The sequence below is a fragment of the Dermochelys coriacea genome, chromosome 2, assembly GCF_009764565.3.
Source record: "Dermochelys coriacea isolate rDerCor1 chromosome 2, rDerCor1.pri.v4, whole genome shotgun sequence".
Taxonomy (NCBI): domain Eukaryota; kingdom Metazoa; phylum Chordata; order Testudines; family Dermochelyidae; genus Dermochelys; species Dermochelys coriacea.
Window position 1 is genome coordinate 248,555,514 of NC_050069.1, and position 23,320 is coordinate 248,578,833.

The 23,320-nt window shown below is 39.7% G+C and overlaps 1 protein-coding gene across 2 annotated transcripts; it reads right to left on the reverse strand.

Moving 5' to 3' along the window:
* Window positions 1-383: 383 nt before the first annotated feature.
* On the reverse strand, window positions 384-23,113 carry GTPBP4 (GTP binding protein 4). Of its 2 annotated transcripts, none has more exons than XM_038388802.2 (17): window positions 22,916-23,113; window positions 20,229-20,399; window positions 18,738-18,841; window positions 18,522-18,658; window positions 17,008-17,108; window positions 16,541-16,633; window positions 14,052-14,243; window positions 13,900-13,965; window positions 13,020-13,109; window positions 8,967-9,077; window positions 7,449-7,526; window positions 7,273-7,324; window positions 6,541-6,641; window positions 4,447-4,644; window positions 2,990-3,055; window positions 1,399-1,542; window positions 384-622 (listed from the first exon to the last, which is right to left on the reverse strand). In XM_038388802.2, exons 1-17 carry the CDS (start codon window positions 22,961-22,963, stop codon window positions 470-472), a joined length of 1,905 nt encoding a protein of 634 aa, XP_038244730.1. In that variant the 5' UTR covers window positions 22,964-23,113; the 3' UTR covers window positions 384-469. The 2 variants fall into 2 exon arrangements, with proteins under 2 accessions (XP_038244730.1, XP_038244731.1); XM_038388803.1 differs by lacking the exon at window positions 22,916-23,113 and adding an exon at window positions 22,713-22,915.
* Between the last annotated feature and the right edge of the window lie 207 nt (window positions 23,114-23,320).

Sequence of the window (23,320 nt, forward strand, 5' to 3'; positions counted from 1 at the left end):
TGGCATAATGCTAAATATTACTGTTATTTTGTTATTGGCAATAATGTATTTTTTGGAACTACTGGATGTAAAATATCCTTAAGGCCATTTTAACTGGCCATGCTAATGTAAAGTTTCTTGTTACGGTTACAGTTCTTATGACAACATCCCAAGTCCATTTGGGTTTAATACCATCAACTTCTGTAGTCATTCAGACGGTTCATCTGGACTGATGCCAAGCTGATGTCCATTCAAAACTTTGGTTCTAGTGGTGATAGTCAGATCAATTTCCATGGCCTTACTAACCCACTTTGGACTACGGGAACCAAAATGTCAAACTCTCCCTCTGTACATTTAGATCTAAATAGTTACCAAGGAAAGATTTCTGCATTTCTTTAGAATTATTTTTGTTTCCAAATTATACAATCTAGATTTTATTAGGAAAAAAACAAACAGGACAGCAAAGTAGCTTTAATTCAGAAAAATGTTTTTATCTTCTCTGTGTTGTACCAGATTTCCTTTTGCCAGACAGTAAATGTTTGGGTTTAAGGTCAAACACATGCCTATCTGCCTCTCCTTTCTTGCCCAAGCGATTCATTTTCTTTTGAGAATTCTTCATGATAGTCTTAACCTTCTTCACCATCTATATGAAACAGAAATAAACATTTGAGAGAGATTCTCCCTTTCTTTCTCCTCAGCAAGAAACTTGAACAAAATTCTATTTAAAAGTCTAGCAAACCCAAATTGCAGAATGTCGGGAAGGAGATATCAAAACAGAGGCCAAGCACAAACCATCATCTCCGCAGTTAGAGACAAAGAGAGGGTTATCAAGGCCACATGTAAGAAAAAGTGACAAAGGGGAAACAAATCTCCTTTCCAAACAAAGTTAGCTCAGTTAGAAATTCCTTCAAATGAGAAGAACTTAGGCTAGCATCCTATTTCCAAATATATTAAGAGTGACCTAATTAGATCTTTGGGCATCTAAACATTTAGACACAGGATTTAAGTGTCAGATTATGAGATGTGTGAAGTTAATAATGAATTCCATTTCAATTTAGATTGCCTTTCCTTCTCAGGTGTATAAAAATAAATGTATTAAATTATGAGTGTTACCAAGTGTGTTTTGTGAAAGACATTTTAAACATTTTGTATTACTACATTTTACTTTATATGTTGTAATTTTTCAGAGTGCATAAGGAATCCGATCAATATCTGATTTTAAATCATGAAGAGCAGACAAATCCCCTCCACAAAATATATACTGAAAAGAGACCAGAGCAAAGTTTCATTGAAGATCATTTGAAACTTTGTACAAATAGTAAATCCTCATCTATATTCTATTAAAAATATCTGTAAATGTGAACATGTACTGTAGCAGTTACTGTAAAGTTTATATAACGTTAATGAACTGAAACAAACCTTTGCATCTCGTAGACCAGAAGTGTCACGTGGTGTGCGAGAGGAACTGCGACTGCGTGCTGCAGACTTAGGGGGTTCAGATTCTTCACGTTTACGTTTCCTAGCAACACTCCTGGATCTTCTTGCTTGGACTACGTAATGTGCCTGAAATTCACAAAGTAAGCATTAGAGTTGCTATTGTCTATTTCAAATAGAATAATTTAAAAATCACTGTAAAAAGACATCCTGTGGCTTTCTGTGATACAGTACTCTTGGCTCTTTCTCGTTAAGCTAAAGACCATTGGATAAAGTCCTTAAGTCCACTGTTGATCAAAGTTCTGTGGTATTTTTTATGCAAAACATCACCAAAATGCACTTAGTATCACTCATTCAACATTCTCATACTGATTCCCCTTAAATACTACGGTGTCTATCTTTCTGCACCAGACTTTTGAGGTAGATGACTTCAAAAATATCATTCAGAAAAGTGAACACATAATAAAGATTGCAGCAGCTCAGCAAAAACAAACAAAAATAAACTTTACACAGTGGGGAAACCCAGACTAAGGTAACTACCAGTAGCTTTATATGATAAAGCATGAAAAGGCTTCAAAGTCACGACAACCAGCATCACTCCACACCAGTCTTAGGCTCCTTCCTCTACAGAGTCTGGCTGAGATAGCAGGCCTTTGGGAAGTATGGCTCCTAAATAAACCTGGATTCCAAGATCTGCAGACCATGAGTATTTACTTCAAATGTATAATGGCCCCACTTATTATTCCTAACGTCTCAACCCCTTATTATCTGAAGACTTTGGTCTCACCTGAGACCTCTGTATATGGTTGTGCTATATTAGGAGTATAAATAGGAGTGCTGGGATCTTGTGATACAATAAAGTGGCCCCCAAAATCCAGGGATGGACAATTTACTCCGTGACTGCATTACCTGCTAAGTGCTAGTCAGACACTTAAAGTCATGCCTGAAGAAGAGCTCTGTGTATGCCTGAAAGAGTGTCTTCTTTCCCCAACACACATTGATCCAATGAAAGATATTACCTCACCCACCTTGTCTCACTTAAAAAAACAGTAATTTATGGTGCTGATGTATGATTAGCCTGCTCAATCTGTCACTGTCTTTAAGCCACATTTTTAATGGGCATTTATCCTAATAAATATTTTGTCCTCAAAAATTAAAAATACTAAAAATTGTTGCTCTTTAATTCTGTATCCCCAAAGTAGACTCTTGTACATTAAGCTTATCCTGGAGAGCTGGAATCCCACCCAAATCAACACGAGGTGTTCTAATACAAGACAGCAGTGCCGATACAAGCATATCATTGTGAAAAAAGATGGCAAAGAAATCTTTTCTAGTTAACTAGCATGGCCTAACAGTAGAGATCAATCAAGCCAGATAAAGCAACAACAGAAGTTCTGCATGTCCACACATGAATTAATGGTCCGGTTCACTCAGTTTATCAACTGTAGAGGTAACTGACAATTTAGGGGGATTTTCAAAGGCATCCAAAAGGAGTTCGGCACACAACTCCAATGGGATTTTCAAACCCTCACTCTTCAAACATATATTTGTAATACTTAATTAGCAAAAGTCTTACTTCATCTTTACCAGCCATGTCAAGACCAAGACTGCTCATCTCCTTCTCTAGTATCTTCCGTTGGACCTAAAAAAAAAAAAAAAGATAAAGAAAATGTTTCTTTTAAAAAGGTGGTTCCATATGTTTTCTTAATCAAACAAAATGTCTATGTATTATACATACACCCATCATTATATGGACATATACATTCAATAAACTGCAGAGCCACATGATAAATGAATTTATCATTCACTTTTGATCACTTTGCTGGCTCTCTGCCCACTAATCCATCTTCATGGAATTATTTTAATAGTCCAAACTCTACAGCAACTTCAAATAGCTGCCAGGTTTTGCTGTTTGTTTATTAAATCTACTTGTTACATAAATATTTCCTTATCTTCCCAAAATGTGCAAATTCTAAATGTGCAATTCCCCCTCTTTTACCAAAAATTACATATCCACTATTAGCAAAATTCTAACCTAGGACATTAAGAGTTTTCTAAAAATGTCACAGCTTTACAATATGACTTCTTGCCATCCTGCTGGGCTAGACACAGCTGCTTTATATAATTGGAAAGAGTTTCCCGAACTTTCCAAAGGGAGCCAGCAATCACTTCCAGCCCAGGAATGGTCTAAAATAATAGTTTTTATGTTAGTGACATTTTTATGTATACATTGCTATTTTATATCTTTGCAAGAGGTTTTCCTGGCTCTCTCCAAGCCACATACACTTAGACTCATGATAACTAAAGAACACCGGGTTTGCAGGTGAAGAGGGAAAACCAAACCCACTACAAAATTTTTAAATAAATTCCTATGAGTTTTCCTATATTGTATATTTAATAGTGTGACATAATGTGATGGTACTACTGGCATTTGTTTGGCATGACCTATATAACTCACTAAAGTAGAGTTTTGGACACAGCAGGCCCAGAGGTAATACAAAGAGAGAAGGTAGGGAGAGAGCAGCAGGAAAGAAGCGAGAAGGGGCAGAACAACAGGGAAGAAGCCATGGGGAAGATCAGTTCAACTTGTTATAGAACAGCCAAATTTAGGATTATGCTGCCATAATTCTGTTTTAGGTTTTCAGTGTATTTATGACCTCACCAGATCCCCTTAATGGAATTACAGCTCTATTATATAGTTTACCAATTTTTATTTAATAAGCTAAAAGGTCCAAAATGCCAGATCCATTTCTTATGGAGGCTCCCACCCCTTCCCTTGTCCAACATGTCTCAGACTGTTCTACTGCTTCCCCCATATTTCCACATCTCTTTACCTACCACCACAGTAGCTATTCCTAGAACTCCAGTGGCATTCTTTGAACCTGTTTTTGGCAAGAAAAGGAGGTGTAGGGGAGAAAGTGCTACACTGATTGATAGAATCCTGTAACTGAAATCACACCTAATAATGAATCATTTGCCATTTGCATATTATCCATGAACAAGACCATATTACTGAAAGTATTTTATACTTACCCTTCTAGCTGTCCTAGGCATTTTTGGACCCTGAGTATCTTTTTCCTTGGATTCCAGAATTTTTAGTTTCTTTTTTTCTCGAATCTGTTGTGCCAATTGTCTGATTTCCAACATTTCCTCATCTTCACTTTCTGGTTCACTGTCATATTCCCCAGCAGCTTGCCTCAGCTCTTCCTCTTTCTCTAACTCTTCCAGTTTCTTAAAACGTAAAGAGATCAAATGAAAAACAAGTTATTTGTATCACAGTTCAAAACAACTGCACCTGTATTTCCCCACAGTGACTCATGAAGGGAACCCACTCTCAGGCTTCCAGCTCCCCAGCCATTGTCAAAGGCCTGTGTCTCACTCCAGTCTGATCAGAATATTTCCAGGCTGCATAGTCCGACTATATTGTGTTATCTTGGCAGAGACAGGCTGTCCAAGCAGACTTGCTTGCTTTCTCTTCAGAGATGGCTAAAAGTGCCACAGTTAGTTACAATTACCACACAGCTCATAAAAATGTCTACTTTATTCTTAAAGTAACAGGCACTACTGAGAAAACATTAAAAACTTGCATACATGCTAATAAGCTTATCAGAGATCACCGCAAGCTAATATTGGCTCCAGCAGAAGCAGCCCTTCTCCAAACTCCACCCAAGGGGTTTCCTTGTAGTTTCAAGTTCATCATCATTTCAGCTCAGAACAAGCACACCATCTTATGGGCCTCAGAAGGTGCAGTCCTTCCAATCCTTCCCTAAGGATTGGGACCTTCTGTGGGCAAGGGTCTTGTCCGTTTGCTGGATCAGAAAGAAGGCCATGAGTCTATTTAAAACTAAGCTATTTATCCAAAAATTCATCCTCTGTCTGTTGTTCCCTGGAGTATCCAGTTTGAATTAATATATGTGAACCTGTCCAATAGGGTGGTTTCAAAGGGCTGATATATAGGAGTTGCATACAATTCCACAACAACACACACACACACTTTCATTTTTAATATAATAGACTTGAAAGATATTAAACCTAATTCAGCAAGGTTTAACTTAATTCATTAAAGCTTATCTTAATTCCATAAGGCTTGTCTAGGATACTGCAGGATATCCTCAGTCAGTCACAGTCCATATTTAGGATCAGAAACATCTTGTTTATAGTGTTTACCTTTAAAAGGGACACTATCACAACCTTGTGGTCAGACTGTTTCCATGTAAAGAACCTTGATTCAATTTCCAAATGTCAGTCTCATCCTCTGGGCTAGAAGGCACTAGAAAGGCAGCACACTCAGCCCTTGAAGAAGGGAGCAGCTCATGTTACTCTATGATGATCCTTCTAACCAACCTAAGCTCCAGAGTGAGTTCCCTGTTATTTCTCCTTGGCTCTTTATCATAAAACAGAAATGAAAACAGCAAGAGTTCTCTACTGCTTCGTCAAATTAAAAGGATGCTGTCAAACAGTTTAGGATTAACACTCAAACTACTTTAACACTCAAAATATTTTACTTTATTCTGGCAGTGAAGGCATAATAATAATTCACTAAAAAAATTATGATCATTCTGTTTCATCTGTCACTGCAGAGTCAGACAGTGGAAGGAATGCACGTTCTCTAACAAACCTTATTTTTTAAGATGTTATAATGAAAAAGATCAACATTGATTCTGATGGCAAAGCGAACTATTTGCTGAGTCACTATAGACAGACACAACTGACACTCAGTATGAAAATATCATCTTTACCTATGATAAATTTTGTGTTCCTTCCAAGAATACACTAAGAAAAGTTACAAAACTATAGTTTAAAGTATCATGGGGTAGCCGTGTTAGTCTGTATCCACAAAAACAACAAGGAGTCCGGTGGCACCTTAAAGACTAACAGATTTATTTGGGCATAAGCTTTCGTGGGTAAAAAACCACTTCTTCAGACTATAAACCACTATATTTTGTTACTTATGAATTTAAGAAACTTTATCAGTTTATGCATGCATATCAGAAGAGAAATAAACTGAAGTTTTACTAACTTAATACATCTGTTGATTCATACCACTTGAAGACAGAAACAAACTAAATTCAATGAGAACAGGAGAGAATATCCTCAACAGTGTAAAACAAATAGCATAAAGCTCACCCTCATGATATCTGGATCAATATAATCAGCTATGTTATGTCCTTCCCAGATCTCAGGTATCTTATCATATTTTTCAGATGAATTCATTAGATCCCAATATTCTGAAAAAAAGAAATTAAGCAAAATTAACCAATACTTTAACTTGTTGAAACATTTTATAGAAAAATCCATGATGGGAGAAAATATTTACACCATAATATAAAATACAAGTCTCTCTCTAAAATGGAAGAATTTGATAACATACAGAATCCGTGCCACACAGAACTTTACACTGGAAGTCTTGTCAAACAGTGATGATGCATGTAACACACAAATAATGAGCAATAATAATATAAGTGAAAAAGAACACACCAAATTATTCTCTCCACAAATCAACTATTTCCCTTAAGACAAGGATCATGCTAGAATATGCATCAGATATGTTCAAGCAGGACAAAAGAAACAGAAGAGCTGAGTCATCAAGCCATTCATTCCGTTTCAGTAATTCTACAAACTGGAAGACACTCCAAACTACATCACAACAGAAGTGAGAACAGAAAGCCCATTTTTACTAATTTGGAATTAGAGAAAAAGTCTGCTAGTGATCACTAAAATAGCAGCAGGGATATTTAAGATTGAAATAGTTAGGATAAGATTTTCCTGCTTGAAACTTTCTGCTATAAACACAAAAAGACAACTTCAGCCCAATTTCACTTCCTAAAATAATTATACTGAGACTTGAACAACACTTACTCTGAAGATCCAAAATATAATCATCTCCCATTTCCACTTCAAGATCTCTCTCCTAAAAAGACATACGTAGCATAAATATTGTACTTTTCAATGATCACTCTTTTATTTTGATTTTTTAAATTTCACTACTAATTCCTCAATTCAAGGGTGTCAAATCTATTCTGAAGGCCACTTACCCTCTTCTTTTTAGGTGCATCTACTTCCATGCGTTTCTTACGTGTTACTGCTCCCTCAGGAATGAAAGGTGGCCTTTCCTGAAATTAATGCAATAAACATGATCACAAAAGCATGTGATTCTTTTCTTTTTTAATATAATGTGAGAATCCCAAATTTTCTGTAATGCAAATAAAACATTGTTACTATATGTTTCTCTGTAAGAAAAAGTTTCAATAATCTTAACCGATTGTGAAAGTCTGTATCCCTATGTTCACGCTTTTTACAAAAACTATAATGGATTTTGTACAAAATATGCCTTGTCAGGTATCATTTGAAAACTCAGTGTGCTGATCATTTTGTCCTGGTAAAACGCTAGTGGCAATATTGTATGTAAAGTTATAAGATTCTACTGTATAACATTATTGAGTCATATTCCAAGTTTAGAAAAGCAGGCACAAACTGCTTCCCCAAAATCAAAAGGCAAACCTATACCTCAGCCAGGTTTCAACAAAATTCAATGGACTTTCCTTGGTTAAGCGGCCACTCTTTGGCAGGAAAGGGGTGTGTGAGTGAGAAATTTACATCTTGGCAAAAAAAAAAAAAAAAAAAAAAAAAAAAAAACAGCTGGAAGTCCCCGTCCCACAGACTGTGTCTCTTGAATCCCAACTGGAGATGATCCTCAAAGAGGATGAAAAGATATAATAATGGGGAACAGATGCCCCAAATTATCTCTCCCTTTATCTCTACTCACAGCATCACCACCACCTGAAGGACAAGGAAATTAACACTGAACTAGGGGAGGAATCCTGCCTGAAAGGATTCCAGACAGTAAGACTTAGAAAGCATATGGTAAAGCAAAGGTTTCTCTTGAATTTATTTAGCTTAAATTAGGAGTTAATTATGTTCTACCTTTTATTTCTTTGTAATCAATATTGACTTTTATGTCTCATTATTTGTAAATCACTTAAAATCTATCTTTCTGTAGTTAAGAAATGGGTTTTTTTTTTTTATTGTTTTATCTGAACCAGTATATATTTGGATTGAAGTGTTTGGGAAACTTCATTTGAAATAAGACTTGTGCATATCATTTTCTCTTAACGAAATGATGGACTTTCTATGAATTTGTATTGTCCAGAAGGGTGCTGGGCAGTACGAGACACACATTTCTGGGGGGAAATCTGACACTGGGAGTTTGCTGATGTTGCCCCGCAGTGTAATTCATGGGTGGCTGGCTATAGCACCCATACAGTATAGCTTAGAGTGATTTATATGCTGGAGGCTGTGTGTGGGAAGACCAGGAGTGGTTGCTCTTACAGCAAAGCAGCGTAAAAGACACCTCAGGTCAGAGAATTGAGGGGACACAGCTATCCATCAGTCCAGTTTGTAGCCTGGGTAATGTCAAACTGATTCACTATGCCAATACATTAACTGAGATCCTGAAATTCACAGGATTCCAACAAAATGAATCCCCACATTAAGTTAGCAAAAAAGGATTTTCAAAGACTACTGAAAAATATATCCAAATTTTAATAACCTACCTTATTATCTCTTTTGCTTGGTACAGCTAAATGTAGTCGGTTCAGCACTTCATTCACCTTATTTCCTTTCATTTTGGTATCAACGCGATGGGACAACAGTCTGTCACAGGCCTAAAAAGGTATAAGGTGTCATTAATTATTATCGGGGACAGAGAGAAGGCTGCATGATACAGTGATTTAATGCACTGCCTTTTTACCTATGGAGACCTAGTTCAAATCTCATTTTAAGTCACTGTTCTCCCCGCCACACAAAAAAAAAACCCTCTCTTTTAAAACTCAATACAAAAGCAGCTATGTAACAATATTCATATTTCAGTTATAACTAAATGGGAACGGAATCTCCTACAGTGAGAATCTACAAGCAATACAGAAAGAAAAATCAAAGCAACAAAGGCTTATAGAAGAAAAAAATCTCAGTCAAGTTTTTTTTTTTTTTTTTAAGAAATCTGGAAAATCATGCCAAGGAAATGTGATGAATTATAGTTAAGGATCTGGTTGTCAGATTTGTTCAATCTTGGATATGGAGTTTGAAAATAGTTTCCAATGTAAGGCACGAGTAATGTCCAGAAAATGGTTCCCAAAAAACAAACTGTCTTCATATTTATTTCTAGGGAGACACAGGACCTTTTCAAAGCTTAGCTTTTGCTATTATGTAATAGATAAACGCCCTGAACACCTTCCTGATCCCCCGCTTCTCAGTCGTCCTAAGGGGATCTGCCGTGGCAAAGGTACCCCTCAACAAGGCAGACAAGATTGTCCGGCAGTTGGTGAAGAAGTGGCTGTTCCTTCCCCAGAGGGCCAGCAATGAACTGGTCTATATCACCCACAGGCATGGCAGTGCCAATGTCCCCCGCATGGGTGACCTGTGTGACATCGCGGTGATCACCCATGCCTTCCGCCTGCTGATGTGTCCCGACATCATGGTAAGGAACATCGGAGCAAACGCCCTCCATGACGCAACAAAGAAGCGGATCGGCAGAGTCCCCTCTAACCAAGACACTGCCAGCTTCCTGAGCGTTTCCCTGGATGGCGAATTCGGATGGGACGGTGGCGACATCACTTCACTGTGGTCCCGCACTCGTAATGCCACGCGCCGCCTGGGGAAGCGCATCGGTTGCTGCTGGGAGTGGTGTGAGGAGCGCCAGGAGCTGGGAATCCTGGTGCCGCAGATCAGGTCCGACGACAACACCATCGTCACCCCAAGCACCAGGGGCATGCTGGAGAGGACCCTGAAGGCAGCCATCCACTCGCTGTACATGGAAATCCTGAAGTGTAAACCGGCCCAGGGTAAAGCATTCAAACTGACCAGCAAATGGGACACCAGCAACCACTTCCTCGCCGGGAACGGCTTCACCCATTTCGCTGACTAGCAGTTCATCCACCGTGCCCGGCTCAACTGCGTCCCTCTCAACGGAGCCGTCCACCACAGGAACCGAGACAAGCATTGCAGGAAGTGCTGCTACTCCAACGAGACCCTGCTGCACATCCTGTGCAGCTGCAAGTCCCACTCCAGAGGTTGGCAGCTGCGCCACGCCACCATCCAGAACCGCCTAGTGAAAGCCATCGCACCGCGTCCGGGGGAGGTCGCCGTGAACTGCGCCATCCCCGGCACCGACAGCCAGTTGCGACCTGACGTGGTAGTCACCGACGAGGCCCAGAAAAAGATAATCCTCGTCGACATCATGGTCTCCTTCGAGAACAGGACCCCAGCCTTCCGCGAAGCCTGAGCTCGTAAACTGGAAAAATACACCCCCCCTGGCCAACACCCTGACAGCGAAGGACTACAAGGTGCAGATGGATGCCCTGATCGTCAGAGCCCTGGGCTCTTGGGACCCCTGCAACGAGCATGTGCTGTGGACCTGTGGGATCGGTCGACGCTACGCACGGCTCATGCAGCGCCTCATGGTCTCGGACACCATCCGACGATCCAGGGACATCTACATCGAACACATCACCGGCCACCAACAGTACCAGGAGGTGTGAGCCGGTACAACATCATGCATCAACTATGGGAAAGGGACTGAGAGACTTTTTCCATTGGACCATATGAACTGGAACCATAAACTCACTGAACATTAAACCTCACCAAATGAGGATAGATCCACCCTCATCATCGTATCCGCTCATTATACTCCACACCTGAACATTGCCATTATATGGACAACATAACCCCATAGCTCAATGTCTGTACTTTGACCCATTAAACTTTTACCCCCAATTGGGGAGATTGCAGATTATGCATTCCTTACACCACCCACTCCTAAACTGAGTTTCGCACCCCTTGATAATCTTAATCATAGAATATCAGGGTTGGAAGGGACCTCAGGAGATCATCTAGTCCAACCCCCTGCTCAAAGCAGGCACAATCCACAATTTTTGCCCCAGATCCCTAAATGGCCCCCTCAAGGATTGAACTCACAACCCTGGGTTTTGCAGGCCAATGCTCAAACCACTGAGCTATCCCTCCCCCTTTGTACCTTATTCCCTGATAACCAGAAACCTCTATGCTTAAACTCTGTACCATTTTCTTTTTACTTCAACATTATCTTAATAAAATTATTAAATCTAGTGGGCGTGTTTTATTTTTAGCTAAGAACAATTCTTTGCTGGCCCAGACCAAAAGCAGGGCCAAATTAATGACTATCTTTTTTTTATCCCTGCTAACAAAAGGTCTGATGGGACAAGAGTTCAAAGTAGGTGGAATTTCCTCATGTGTTATTTCTGTGTAGCAAGAGACACACTAGTCTAAGACGGGGTGGCAAACCTGAGCCTGAGAAGAAGCCAGAATTTACCAATGTACACTGCCAAAGAGCCACAGTAATACGTCAGCAGCCCCGTATCAGTTCCCATCCCGCCCCACACCTCCCACCCACCGGCAGCCCCGCCGATCAGCACCTCTCCTTCCCTCCCCGCACCCCCCGATCAGCTGTTTCGTGCCATGCAGGGGGCTGGGGGAAGGGGGAAGAGCCAGGGCACAGAAGGCTCAGGGGAAGGGTCGGGAAGGGGTGGAGTGAGGGCAGGGCTTGTGGCAGAGCCAGAGGTTGAGCAGTGACAATCCCCAGCACATTGGAAAGTTTACAAATGTAGCTCCAGCACCGGAGTCGGTGCCTATACAAGGAGCCACACGTTGGCCACCCCGGTCTAAGAAATGACCAAACAGCATCTGCACAAGTAGTCAATTTAAGATTAATATCTGAAAGACAATGGAGAAGTTCCCATAGTACATAGTATTTCCACCAGGATTAAAGACGCTGCATAGAATTTATATAAATCTAATCAATGATTCGCAGGGGTTCTCAAACTTCATTGCACCACGACCCCCTACTGACAACAAAATTACTCCATGACCCCAGAGACGGAGGGAAGGAGCCCGAGCCTGAGCCCCACCACCCCCGGCTGGGGTGGAGCTCAGAATTCAGCTTCAGCCCTGGGTCCCAGCAAGTCTAATGCTGGCCCTGGTGACCCCATGAAAACGGGGCCATGGTGCTCTTTGGGGTCCCGACCCACAGTTTGAGAACTGCTGGATTAGAGTTATTAATAATTTTAAAACTAACTCTTCAGTGCAAATCAAGATCCAGGGTTTTCATTTTAATGTGTATAATTTTTTCTGCCATTTTAGATTTTGTGACCTACAATCTATTTTACATCTACTGCATTGTTATATGCTGGGATAAGAGCGGGTGGCTATCATTCACCTGGGATCCTCAATAAAAAAAGCAATAATTTTCACAAAGCCCCCGTTTCAGTAAGAAAAACTGTACAATAAATATGTCCGAAGTAAAAATCATGCTTGCTTGTCTCAAGCTAATCTCCATTTATTCACATCATAGAAAGCAATAAACAATTTTGCTCATCCAGCAGTATCTGCCCAAGGGGAGACCCAAAACTTGAACATTCGAGTGTCATAGTTTCTCAGATACACAGGAAAACTTGCTATATCTGTCTCAAACCAGAGCACCAGTCCACTACTTTATTAAAGACTAGATTCACAAACAGTAAAACAAAACTTAGATATTTGGAACAAAATTTGTGCAAGTAAAAGAAGAAACTCACCTCTGTTTTAACTTTAATCACACCTTCTTCTGTTAGAGTACTTGTCTCTATGACAGGAAATCCTTCCGCTTCTAAATTTTCAAACATTTTCTGAAAAACAAACAGAACACACAAAAATAAAGTAAGTTCTGATTATTTCTTAAAGATCACTGTTTCCAACTCATTAAACAAAGTCAAACTTCTAATCTCATCTCAAAATAAAAGTTTCTTCTGACATTATTGAGCAATTGTATTAATAGATGTTTTCCCTAAAGAGGAACTACAGAAACTTTGCATAAACTAACTTTTACACAAATATTTTATGGGGATCAGATGTAAATAGTAAGTTAAGTAACAAACAGAAAAAAAATATACACATTAGATACATGCTCAGAACTTGTAAAAATCAAGGTAACCCGTGTGCATATGAAAAATCAGGCCTGTGTGTGCAGATACTGCTTCATCTGTAACTTCCATTTAGACAGTTCAAGATACTGTGCTTCACACCAGTACTCAGTCGTCTCTACCCAGAAACTGTTAACACTGGTCTGTGTTATGCAAGACTTCAGATCAGATGACCTTTTCTGGCCTTACTATCTATGAAATCAACAGGAGCTATGCGTGCTTTGCACTTATGAAAAATCAGGCTAATCTCTCTCACACACATACCCCCCCATACGTGGAAATACGCAAAAACACATCTTAGTAGGTATTCAAGATTATTTTATTTTTTTAAAAAACAAAAATCAAGACCGCCTTACTCTTCATCAGGTTATTGAAAACTGTCCAATTAAGAAGTTATACAATGAAGTTCACCCATGCACATTATAACTCATACTATTCCACGACAAATGCATATAACGCATTTGTAAATTATGAAAAGAAGAAAAGGCCTTCTAACCTGATTTTCTTCAGGAAGTTCAGAAATCCTTTTCACGTCACACTTGTTTGCTACAATTATAAGAGGCTAATAGAAAGAAAGTAAACAATATTATTCAGCTTACTGTTTCACATTGTGAAAAATTAGATTTGACTAATGTAAATCAGATCTACCTTATTAGCAAATAGTGGTTTAATATTTTTGAAGAGTTCTAGCTGCTCCTCCAGACTATGCCCGCACTGCTCAGATACATCCATTACAAAAAGCACAGCAGCACGAAGATGTGCAAGCGCTGTTATAGCCTGCATCTCAATGGTATTCCTTTCTTCCAAAGGATGATCCAAAATACCAGGGGTATCTACCACCTATAATTTAGATTAACATAATTAGCTCACACCTTAATATAACATATATTAGCCACAGAAGTAATAAGATCGTGGGGATTAGAGATGAGGGGAGAAAAGTGATATGGACCAATCAATCTTTCACAGTATGTTTGTGATTACTGGTTAGGAAAGAAGCAAAGCAGTAACATATCAAACCTGTCCTCTGCTCCCTACATTGGCTTCCCACAGAATATCAAATCAAGTGTAAGGTTCCTATCTTCATAGCCCCCCATGACCAGGCCCCAGGATATCTAAACAATCATCTAAAGCTTCAGGACAAAGACCATGATCAACAACTATACTCCTGAGGGAATTCTGTGCCAAAAAAATACAAATCCTGCACACGGTATGTTCAAATTCTGCATATTGTCAATAAATAAATGTGGAGGCTCCAAGCATGGCAGTGGGGAGCACAGGCCACTGGCTGAACAGATATGAAGATCACCCCTGTAGCCCTCCCTTCCCCCGGGACATGGACTTGGCGGTGAGGCTGCACCCAACCCTGACACAGCACAAGGGCTGGGCCTGCCCTAAAAACACTCGGGGGCCCTGCCCCTCCACTCTAGCTGCACCAAGATAGTAAGCGAGAGGGCTTCGAGTGTGGGGGGGCTGGCTGCATGCAGGGGTGAGGGTACATATGCACAAGGGTGGGGCTCTGGATATAGGGGGTCCAGCGGATGGGAGAGCAGCTCCCTGCATAGTGACCCCTCCCCTCGTTCACCTGCGCATCTACCAATGTGATATACGCTATCATGTGCCAGCAATGCCCCTCTGCCATGTACATTGGTCAAACCGGACAGTCTCTACGTAAAAGAATAAATGGACACAAATCAGACGTCAAGAATTATAACATTCAAAAACCAGTCGGAGAACACTTCAATCTCTCTGGTCACTAGATTACAGACCTGAGAGTGGCTATCCTTCAACAAAAAAAACTTCAAAAACAGACTCCAACGAAAGACTGCTGAATTGGAATTAATTTGCAAACTGGATACAATTAATTTAGGCTTGAATAGAGACTGGGAGTGGATGGGTCATTACACAAAGTAAAACTATTTCCCCATGTTATTTCTCCCCGCCACCCCCCCGCCTACTGTTCCTCAGACCTTCTTGTTAACTGCTGGAAATGGCCCACCTTGATCATCACCATAAAAGGTTTTCCTCCTCCCCCCCCTTTCTGCTGGTAATAGCTCATCTTAAGTGATCACTCTCCTTACAAAAAGGAAGTCTCTAAGGTGCCACAAGTACTCCTTTTCTTTTTGCGAATACTGACTAACACGGCTGCTACTCTGAAACTATGCATGAGTAGTGGCGCAGAATTCCCCCAGGAGTAAACTATGCTCTTCTGGCGTAATGGAACTCTCAACAATAAGAGTAAAGCTTGTATGTGCATGAGAGCGCACCTTCTCTGGGGGCAGTCCGAGACTGTGGAATGAACACCGCCAGGAACTTAGGAACCTCACAACTTTCTGCTTCAAGTGCAAAGCACATTTCTTTGACCTGCCTTCTCTAACAGAAACACATAGCAACAAGTATATTTATATTAAAGAGAGAGAGAGAGAGAGAGAGAGAGAGAGAGATCGCCAAAACAAGACATTCTACTGCACATGCTTCTTTCTCTGGAGAAAGAAAGAGAGAACAAAACATGACAGATGTGTAGTTATGTGGCTTAATATACTACTGGAAAGTGCTCAGATACTATAGTGATAAGCATGGTATAAAAACCATATAAAAACCATAAGAATAGACGCTGACAATAGCAACTATATATATATTGTTTCCTTTCAACCACGAGTTTGTAAATTCATTCAAAGTAAGAACATGAAAAATGAATAAGACGACAATAGTATTCGTGTTAAAATAAGATGAGACCGAGTACTTCAAATTATAGTCAGAGAAAAGAGTATCACAGTAATACAAGGAAAGACTACCTGAAGTTTGTGTGCATTTTCACTTGGACTGAATCAGAGGGAGGGAGACCTGCCCTGACCTGATCCAGTCTGGAGATGACTCACTTTCCATTACTACTCAGGAGTTATGCAAGTGCCCTGTCCCTCCCAGAAACTGAAAAACCCCAGGATCTACATTTTTAGAACCCCTTCTTATAGCTGACCTTACTCAGCACATTATGTAAAGAGAGATCTTACACAGCAGTTCTTTAGGTACAGTACTTTAGAAACAGACATCAGCAAGCAAAATGGTATTCTCAACAGCAACAGGATCCTAACCAATTCATTCCTGTGGAAACAGAGCAGTAAGTTAGCAATAGCTCTTACCTGCCAACGCAGATACCTATAATCCATGTGTCCCACAAAGAGGGATTTTGTGGTAAAGGCATAAGGCTGCACTTCCACATCTGCTCTTGTCACCTTAAAAAAAGAAAAATCCCCAAAGAAAGATTTTTTTCATTTACTGAGACAATTATTTTCCTGACAGCAGCATATCAATTATAATGCACTTCCTTTACTACACCAAAATGGTTAGTCTCAATGATTTTCTATAGAAGGTTAATACACTTTTTGCTCTCTCTGTGAGAAAGATTTCACAACACTGGGGAAGCTTATGATACAATAAATTGATTTAAAAATAAATCTGTTTTTCATTTCCTTCTACAGTCCTGAGATTCATACTAAATCCCTAACCTTGTACAGAGACCTGCTAGCTAAGATCCTTGGGTAGAGTCCCAATATTTCAAATTATTTAAAAACTTTGAAGTAATATTTTTTACAACAAACTCACATACCTTATTTATAAAGCTCGATTTTCCAACATTTGGGTAGCCACACAACAGAAGAGTTCGTGTATTGGGATCAATAGTTGGCAAACGGGACAAATGTTGTCGCACTGAAAAGTTTAAAAAGCTTGACTGAATTACATGGGTGATAAAATAAAGTTTAAATGTACTAAAATAGAAGGGAAGACATCTTTCTTTGTAGATGGGAAAGTTTCTGATTTTATTTCAGAAACAACATTATTCATAAACCACATTTAATTTAGACATTTTTGCATTAAGTTTCCATTTGTAAGTGCTTCATAAAGTGTTAATAAATTATTAATAAAGCACGTTACAAGAATGAGTTGAATACGTTATAGTTATAAGCATCTCAGTAGAAGGTGTTCTAGATGGTTATAAACAACCTATTGGACTTTTAACAATTAACCATTTATGAAAACATTTATTAACCTAGATAATCTATTTACAAATAGAACCTTAATATAAAATGTGACTGTTTCTTGTAAATATTATATTTTAATTAACACATCATCCCTCTCAATTAGATATAATATGAACAAGAGACAAAGGGCTACAGAGAAAAATGTATAAAAAAATATTTGGCCTCTATTAAATCAGACACAGGGAATTGATACAGATAAATAATGACAGCCTATATCATTTAGTCAAAGTAAATCAAATACTAGGAAAAATGCACTGTACAAACATAATTAACTGTGAATGCAATGCAACTGTCAACAAGATGGGCGAGATAATTTCTTTTACTGGACAATCATTTGTTGCAGACAGACAAACTTTTGAGCTTACACAGAGCTCTCTTTCAGGTTTGGGAAATGTACTAAGTGTCTCAGCTAAATAACAGGTACAACAGACTGTTTAGCAAATATAGTTAACACATTTCAGGGGATCATTATGCTAAACAATCTGTTCCACCTTGCATTTAGCTTATGACACTCCGAGTACCTTTCCTAGATCTGAAGAGCTCTAAGTAAGCTCAAAAGTTTGTCTTTTTCACCAACAAAAGATGGCCAAATAAAAGATATTAGCTCACCCCCCTTGTCTCTCTAATATTCTGGGACCAACAGGGCTACAACACCACTGCAAACAACAAGAAATCTAATCAGTTTTAGAAACAAGTTAAGAATACTTCAAGGTACTCAATCTTTCCAAGACTCCTGCGCCAATTATTTGTGCCAATTAGATTTTCCTGTTTTTTAAAAACGTTTTTCCCTCTCCTCTTGCCATGCCAAAAAAAAAAAAAAAAAAAAAAAATCTCAGAAAAAGCAGGTATATTTGACTGACTATTCAGAAGAAATAGCGAAACTAACTAGCCACAAAATGTTGATAATTTCCCAAAGTAAATAAACTGAAAAAAGAAAAAATATTTCTCCTCAAACCTCTTTCAGTTAAAGTAAGTTTAGATGCTATTTATAAAAACAATTGGTAAAAAGTCTTCAGGCATAAGTCTGTATTTTAAATTCTCTCTTCAAAATGCTTCATTTTACCATATTTGCAATACATACCTTGTTCCAAATATTCTAAACTTTGCTTCTGCCTTTTGATAATCGTACACATACGTCCCAGAGCTGCCCGTTTCAACTGTTTGCATCGATAAAGAGAATCGCCATACTTCATCAGGCGCACATAATCTTTAGAAACACTATTACGGGAGGAAAGAAAATATTAATCTGTTGTTATGACAAAAACAAGCCACAGAAAAATAAATTAAGGTATCTTACTTGTCAATCAGATTCTTGGCAATATTAATCTGTCCTAAGGCCAACTTGTAATGATCTTTGTCATAGAGAACATTCATCAAATCTGCATAAAAAGGATGGATATCCTAGAAAAGCATAAAATAAATCAATCAAAACCTTTTCTGAATGTTTTTTCATGAATGTAAGACTTCTTACTGCTGATTTCAACTTTTTCATAGATACAAGAAACCACTGGTACAGCTGACAAGTACAAACTGAAGACCATTCTCCATATCTAAAAATCTCTAAAGAAAACAATCTGCTTATCCAAAAATTTGAATGCTTTTTCCATAACTTTGATTTCCTGCTTTATTTTTCATTGGACTTCAGCTAAATTTCTGCTTGTGCCTTTTTCTTTGTAAGAATATTTTTTGTTAAAAAGGAAAAAATGCAAGATTATATTGTATAGAGGGAAACTGCAAGCCTACTGTATAGTGCCAGCCTTTTTTCTAACATACTTCTGCTACTGTGAGAACACAGCAAAGTAATTCCTCTCTTTCACTGAACGCTAAATTCTGTAAGATTCATCTCTAGTTAGGCAGACAATTTTTCATGCCTGAATAAATTCGTCAGCATATGAAGAGTGTACCTTCTTCACATCAATTCTTTTTGAAGAGAGTTTACAACACATCCCTTCATCTCTTTGTAAAAGAATTAGAGAGAATATTTTATCCATCTATGTGATTTATTTTTAGAAATTTAACCACATGATATAGATACCAAACTAGTTAAATACAGAAACTGTACTTCAGAACTTTGTAATAGAGATCAGGCATTAGAAATAGAAGTCAGAAAAAATCCCATGCAAACTAAGGTCTCCATTCTGCATTGGATTAAGTACAGGCATACACGAAGTCCCACTGAAGTCACTGAAGACTGCACATCTCCAACTGCAAACTAAACTTACTGTTCAGACTGTAAACACACTGATCAGACCTATATTTGGATGCTCATTCTTTCCTACAAAACATTTGAATGGCAACAACTGTGAAAATAATAATACCGTATGTTTCTTTAGCACCTTTCACTAGAAATAGGAGGTCACAAAGTCCTTTAACAGGCTATATTTCTTTACCCATCATTCAACTGAAGTTTCTATCAAATTTAAATTTATCTAGAAGTTAATGCTAAAATTCCCTCTCCTGGAAAAAGTGCTGTGGGACCTCTAATCACCACTAGTGGTTAAGACTTTGATTTTACCTCTTGTCTACAAGATGTGAGCTCCAGAAAAAAGTTGTCCTAACACACTGTTCGAGCCCTGATTCAGAACTTTACTCAAAAGAAATAGAGCCATCTGAGTTATCAATACCTCTTCCTGCAGATATAAATTTTTCTTCAAAAGTCTCCTATCCAAGTAGTAAGTCAGCTTGATTTTGCTTAGCCAACAAAACCTCACAATTTACAGTCACAGCATTAGCTCTAATGAATTTAAGGTACATTTTCTTTCACTTATCAATTGCCAAAGTCACTTACATCTAATTTTGGGAAATCTGTTAAGATTTGGGTGAGTCTGTCATGGTAATTTTGCTGGGTGTATTTAACTTTTCTCATGTAAAACTGTCGAATGCGGTGGATTTGATAATGCTTATGAATGACTGTCGGAGTCTTTCGCTGAGTCTTCGACAATGTCAGATCTATGAAATCCTGCAGTTAAAGAAAAGTACAATTATCAGCAAAGACTGTATTACTTATTACTAAGAACCCATATTCTAATATGAAAGTTATTTAGAAAAGGAAATCAGAGCAGTTAAGTGTTTTACAAAAACACCTAAGCAGTTATTGAAAGAATCAGTACACACTTCATATATCATATCACACTTTTACCTGCAATTAGGTTGACAGAACACAATGCATCCACTTTCTATCACTGTTGTGGAAGTTAAGAATTTTGCACAGTGTGTAGGATAACCAAGTTTATTGAAACAAAAAAGGTGTTGTGTGGCTTCAAAGGCATCAATAAAAAACATGGATCACATGTCACTCCAATTTTAAGATATCTAAACAAGTCCTTCCATTTAAATTAAGTTCAAACCTCCAGTCCCATGCACCACCCACAAATTTGTAAGCAGAACCTTTCGTTCTTTTATCCAGTGTTCATTTCAGCTATTTAAGATACAGCCTCCTTTTCCTACATTCCTTAACAGTTCAGGGAACTGTCAAGTATCCGCTATCAGTGCTAGATCTCAAATGATCAGGGTGGGCAGTAAGGTGTTCAGCTGAAGGCCCAAATCTCTACAGCTCCCTCGCTCTCTGCTGCTGCGTCAGAGTCCAAGTTTGGTGAGGCACACATCATAATGAAAGGCTTCATTCGCCCCCCCACTTTTGACTGACTGTTAAATAGGAGGGGAAAAGTTGTTTGTTTTTTGTCCAGGTAAGTATTTTATTGACCCACTCGGAGTTGTGTACTGAGTTATGCATGTGCAGCACCTGCATACTCTCACAATAGATACTATATGAAACCATAAGTTATTGTTAATAAAAACATTTCTCTATATTTTCCTGTTGAGGCAATTGCTTATAATATGCACATTACTGTCCTTTCTCCAACCATCTGACCACCCCACTCAGGCTTCTAACCCTGATGAAACTCCAAAGCCAATTTCACACCATTTTCACAGATTTTAAGCAACTGTCTCTGAAGAGGGGTAATGAAGGGTTGGGCGAAGAAGAGTCAGCAGAAGCCTGCGGGAGGCAGGCACCCATCAGCATTGTCATCGGTATTAACATACGTCTCTGATAATGGCACAGAACTTCTGAAGCTCAAAATAAGGATTGAAAGCAGGCCATTTCTGCATTTAGAAAAGAGATGGCCAGAAAGAAAAACAAAAGGTGACTGTCCCGGGAAAACCAAAATGTATAAACTCTCTTGGATGTAGCCATTTTATATTGATATCCCCCAGAGAACCTTTAGAGAGAGATTTACTATGTTTAGTCCCAAGAATTTATCTCAATCTTAAATTTGTTGAAGTCTTTTTTAACTAAGACAATTTTATTCACATTTCAGACATGAGTAATAGGTCACTTTGAGGGAGTTCTCCCGCATACCTAAGGTTACGCACATAGCAGTGATGATAACTCAGATTATCACAGAACAATAAATTCCTTATAATAATCACTACTTGCGATAGTACCTTATGTTCAGTACCCTTTGTGTTGCAGATTTGCATTGTTTAATGTCTCCCCTGTAAAGGTTAATACTGAGCACTTACATAGTAAAAACAGTATATAACTATTAAATAGAGTAATTAATCTTTGCCAGGTAACTAAATAGATTACAGAAAGGAAACTGAGGTACAAAGATTTGTTTAAGGCCAGACAGCAAATCAGTAACAGTCTGGATTACAATTACAGGATTACGCACACCTGCTCCATGATACAATTTAGAAAATTCCTGCCAGTCAAACCCTAGTTTGGTTTAAATACTAACAAGCTCCAAGTTTCTGCACCGTAGGAGGGACTGTTACTGAAAATGTGTGCTTATGTTTAAATTTGACTAAGACTTTGCTAGCTTCCTGGAAAAGCACAAGACAGTGAGAGTTGATAACCATCACCTTTTCCCAGGACACAGTGAGAGTTGATAACCATCACCTTTCCCCAGGACACTTCACGGCGAACACTGTTTCAGTGAAACCAGCCTGATGCCACCACGCCAAGGGCTAGATCGGCTGTCGGGCTGACGTGGTTTTCTATCACAAGTGGAGCAGAACTGCACTCAGGGTTCAGGGGGGCTGGATCTGCCCGCACCAGAGAGGCACCCCACTCTCCTGTTAGCTTCACAGGGCAGCGGTGCCTCTGACATGCACGTAGCCCAATACTCCACTCCTCCCCCCAGCTCCTCTGCTGGCCCCCTGCCCCCCCACTCCACTGCTGGGCCCCTGCCCCCAACTTCCACTCCTCTGCTGGGCCCCCCCCAACTCCTCCCGCCCATCACACACACACACACACACACACACACACCCCCGCCGTGTACACGGCCGGAGGCTGCCCGGGGCAGCGAAGGTCCCACGCGCCGGGGACGGGGCGGCGCTCCTGACACACATGGCTCCAGCTCAGCACCAGCTGCCGCCCAGCGGCCGTTAGGAGAAAGGGGGAGGACGTGCGCCCCCTCCCCGCCGCTACCACGGCGAGGGCGCTGGCGGGGGACGGAAGACGAGCTTCACCTTAGCGGAAGGAACCACCATAATCTTCTTAAAGTTGTAGAGCGCCATGGCTGCAACCGCCCCGCGTGGCTAGCCGGGTCCGGAACGGCCGTCTACAGTCTCGCGAGACTTCCAACGAGCTGCGAGCCGCTCAGCCCGGGACAAGAGTTAAACTATCGGCCCTTTGCCAGCCGCGCGCCTTGGGCACAGCGCCCCCTGCCTTGGCGCTCAGAACTGCAGCGCCGCCCTGAGGCCCGGAAAAGAAAAGGAGGACTTGTGGCACCGTAGAGACTAACACATTTATTAGAGCATAAGCTTTCGTGAGCTACAGCTCACTTCATCGGATGCATTCGGTGGAAAATACAGTGGGGAGATTGATATACCCACACAGAGAACATGAAACAAGGCGTTTTATCATACACACTG

What these genes read in the sequence shown, in the direction of transcription:
- GTPBP4 (XM_038388802.2), bottom strand. Translation starts at nt 22,963, where the DNA reads ATGGCGCTCTACAACTTTAAGAAGATTATGGTGGTTCCTTCCGCTAAG. An exon ending in ATGCACCTAAAAAGAAGAGG is followed by an intron (nt 7,325 to 7,448) that starts GTAAGTGGCCTT and finishes ATGTCTTTTTAG; the next exon opens with GAGAGAGATCTTGAAGTGGA. An exon ending in TTATATTTTGGATCTTCAGA is followed by an intron (nt 6,642 to 7,272) that starts GTAAGTGTTGTT and finishes TCTTTTTTTCAG; the next exon opens with AATATTGGGATCTAATGAAT.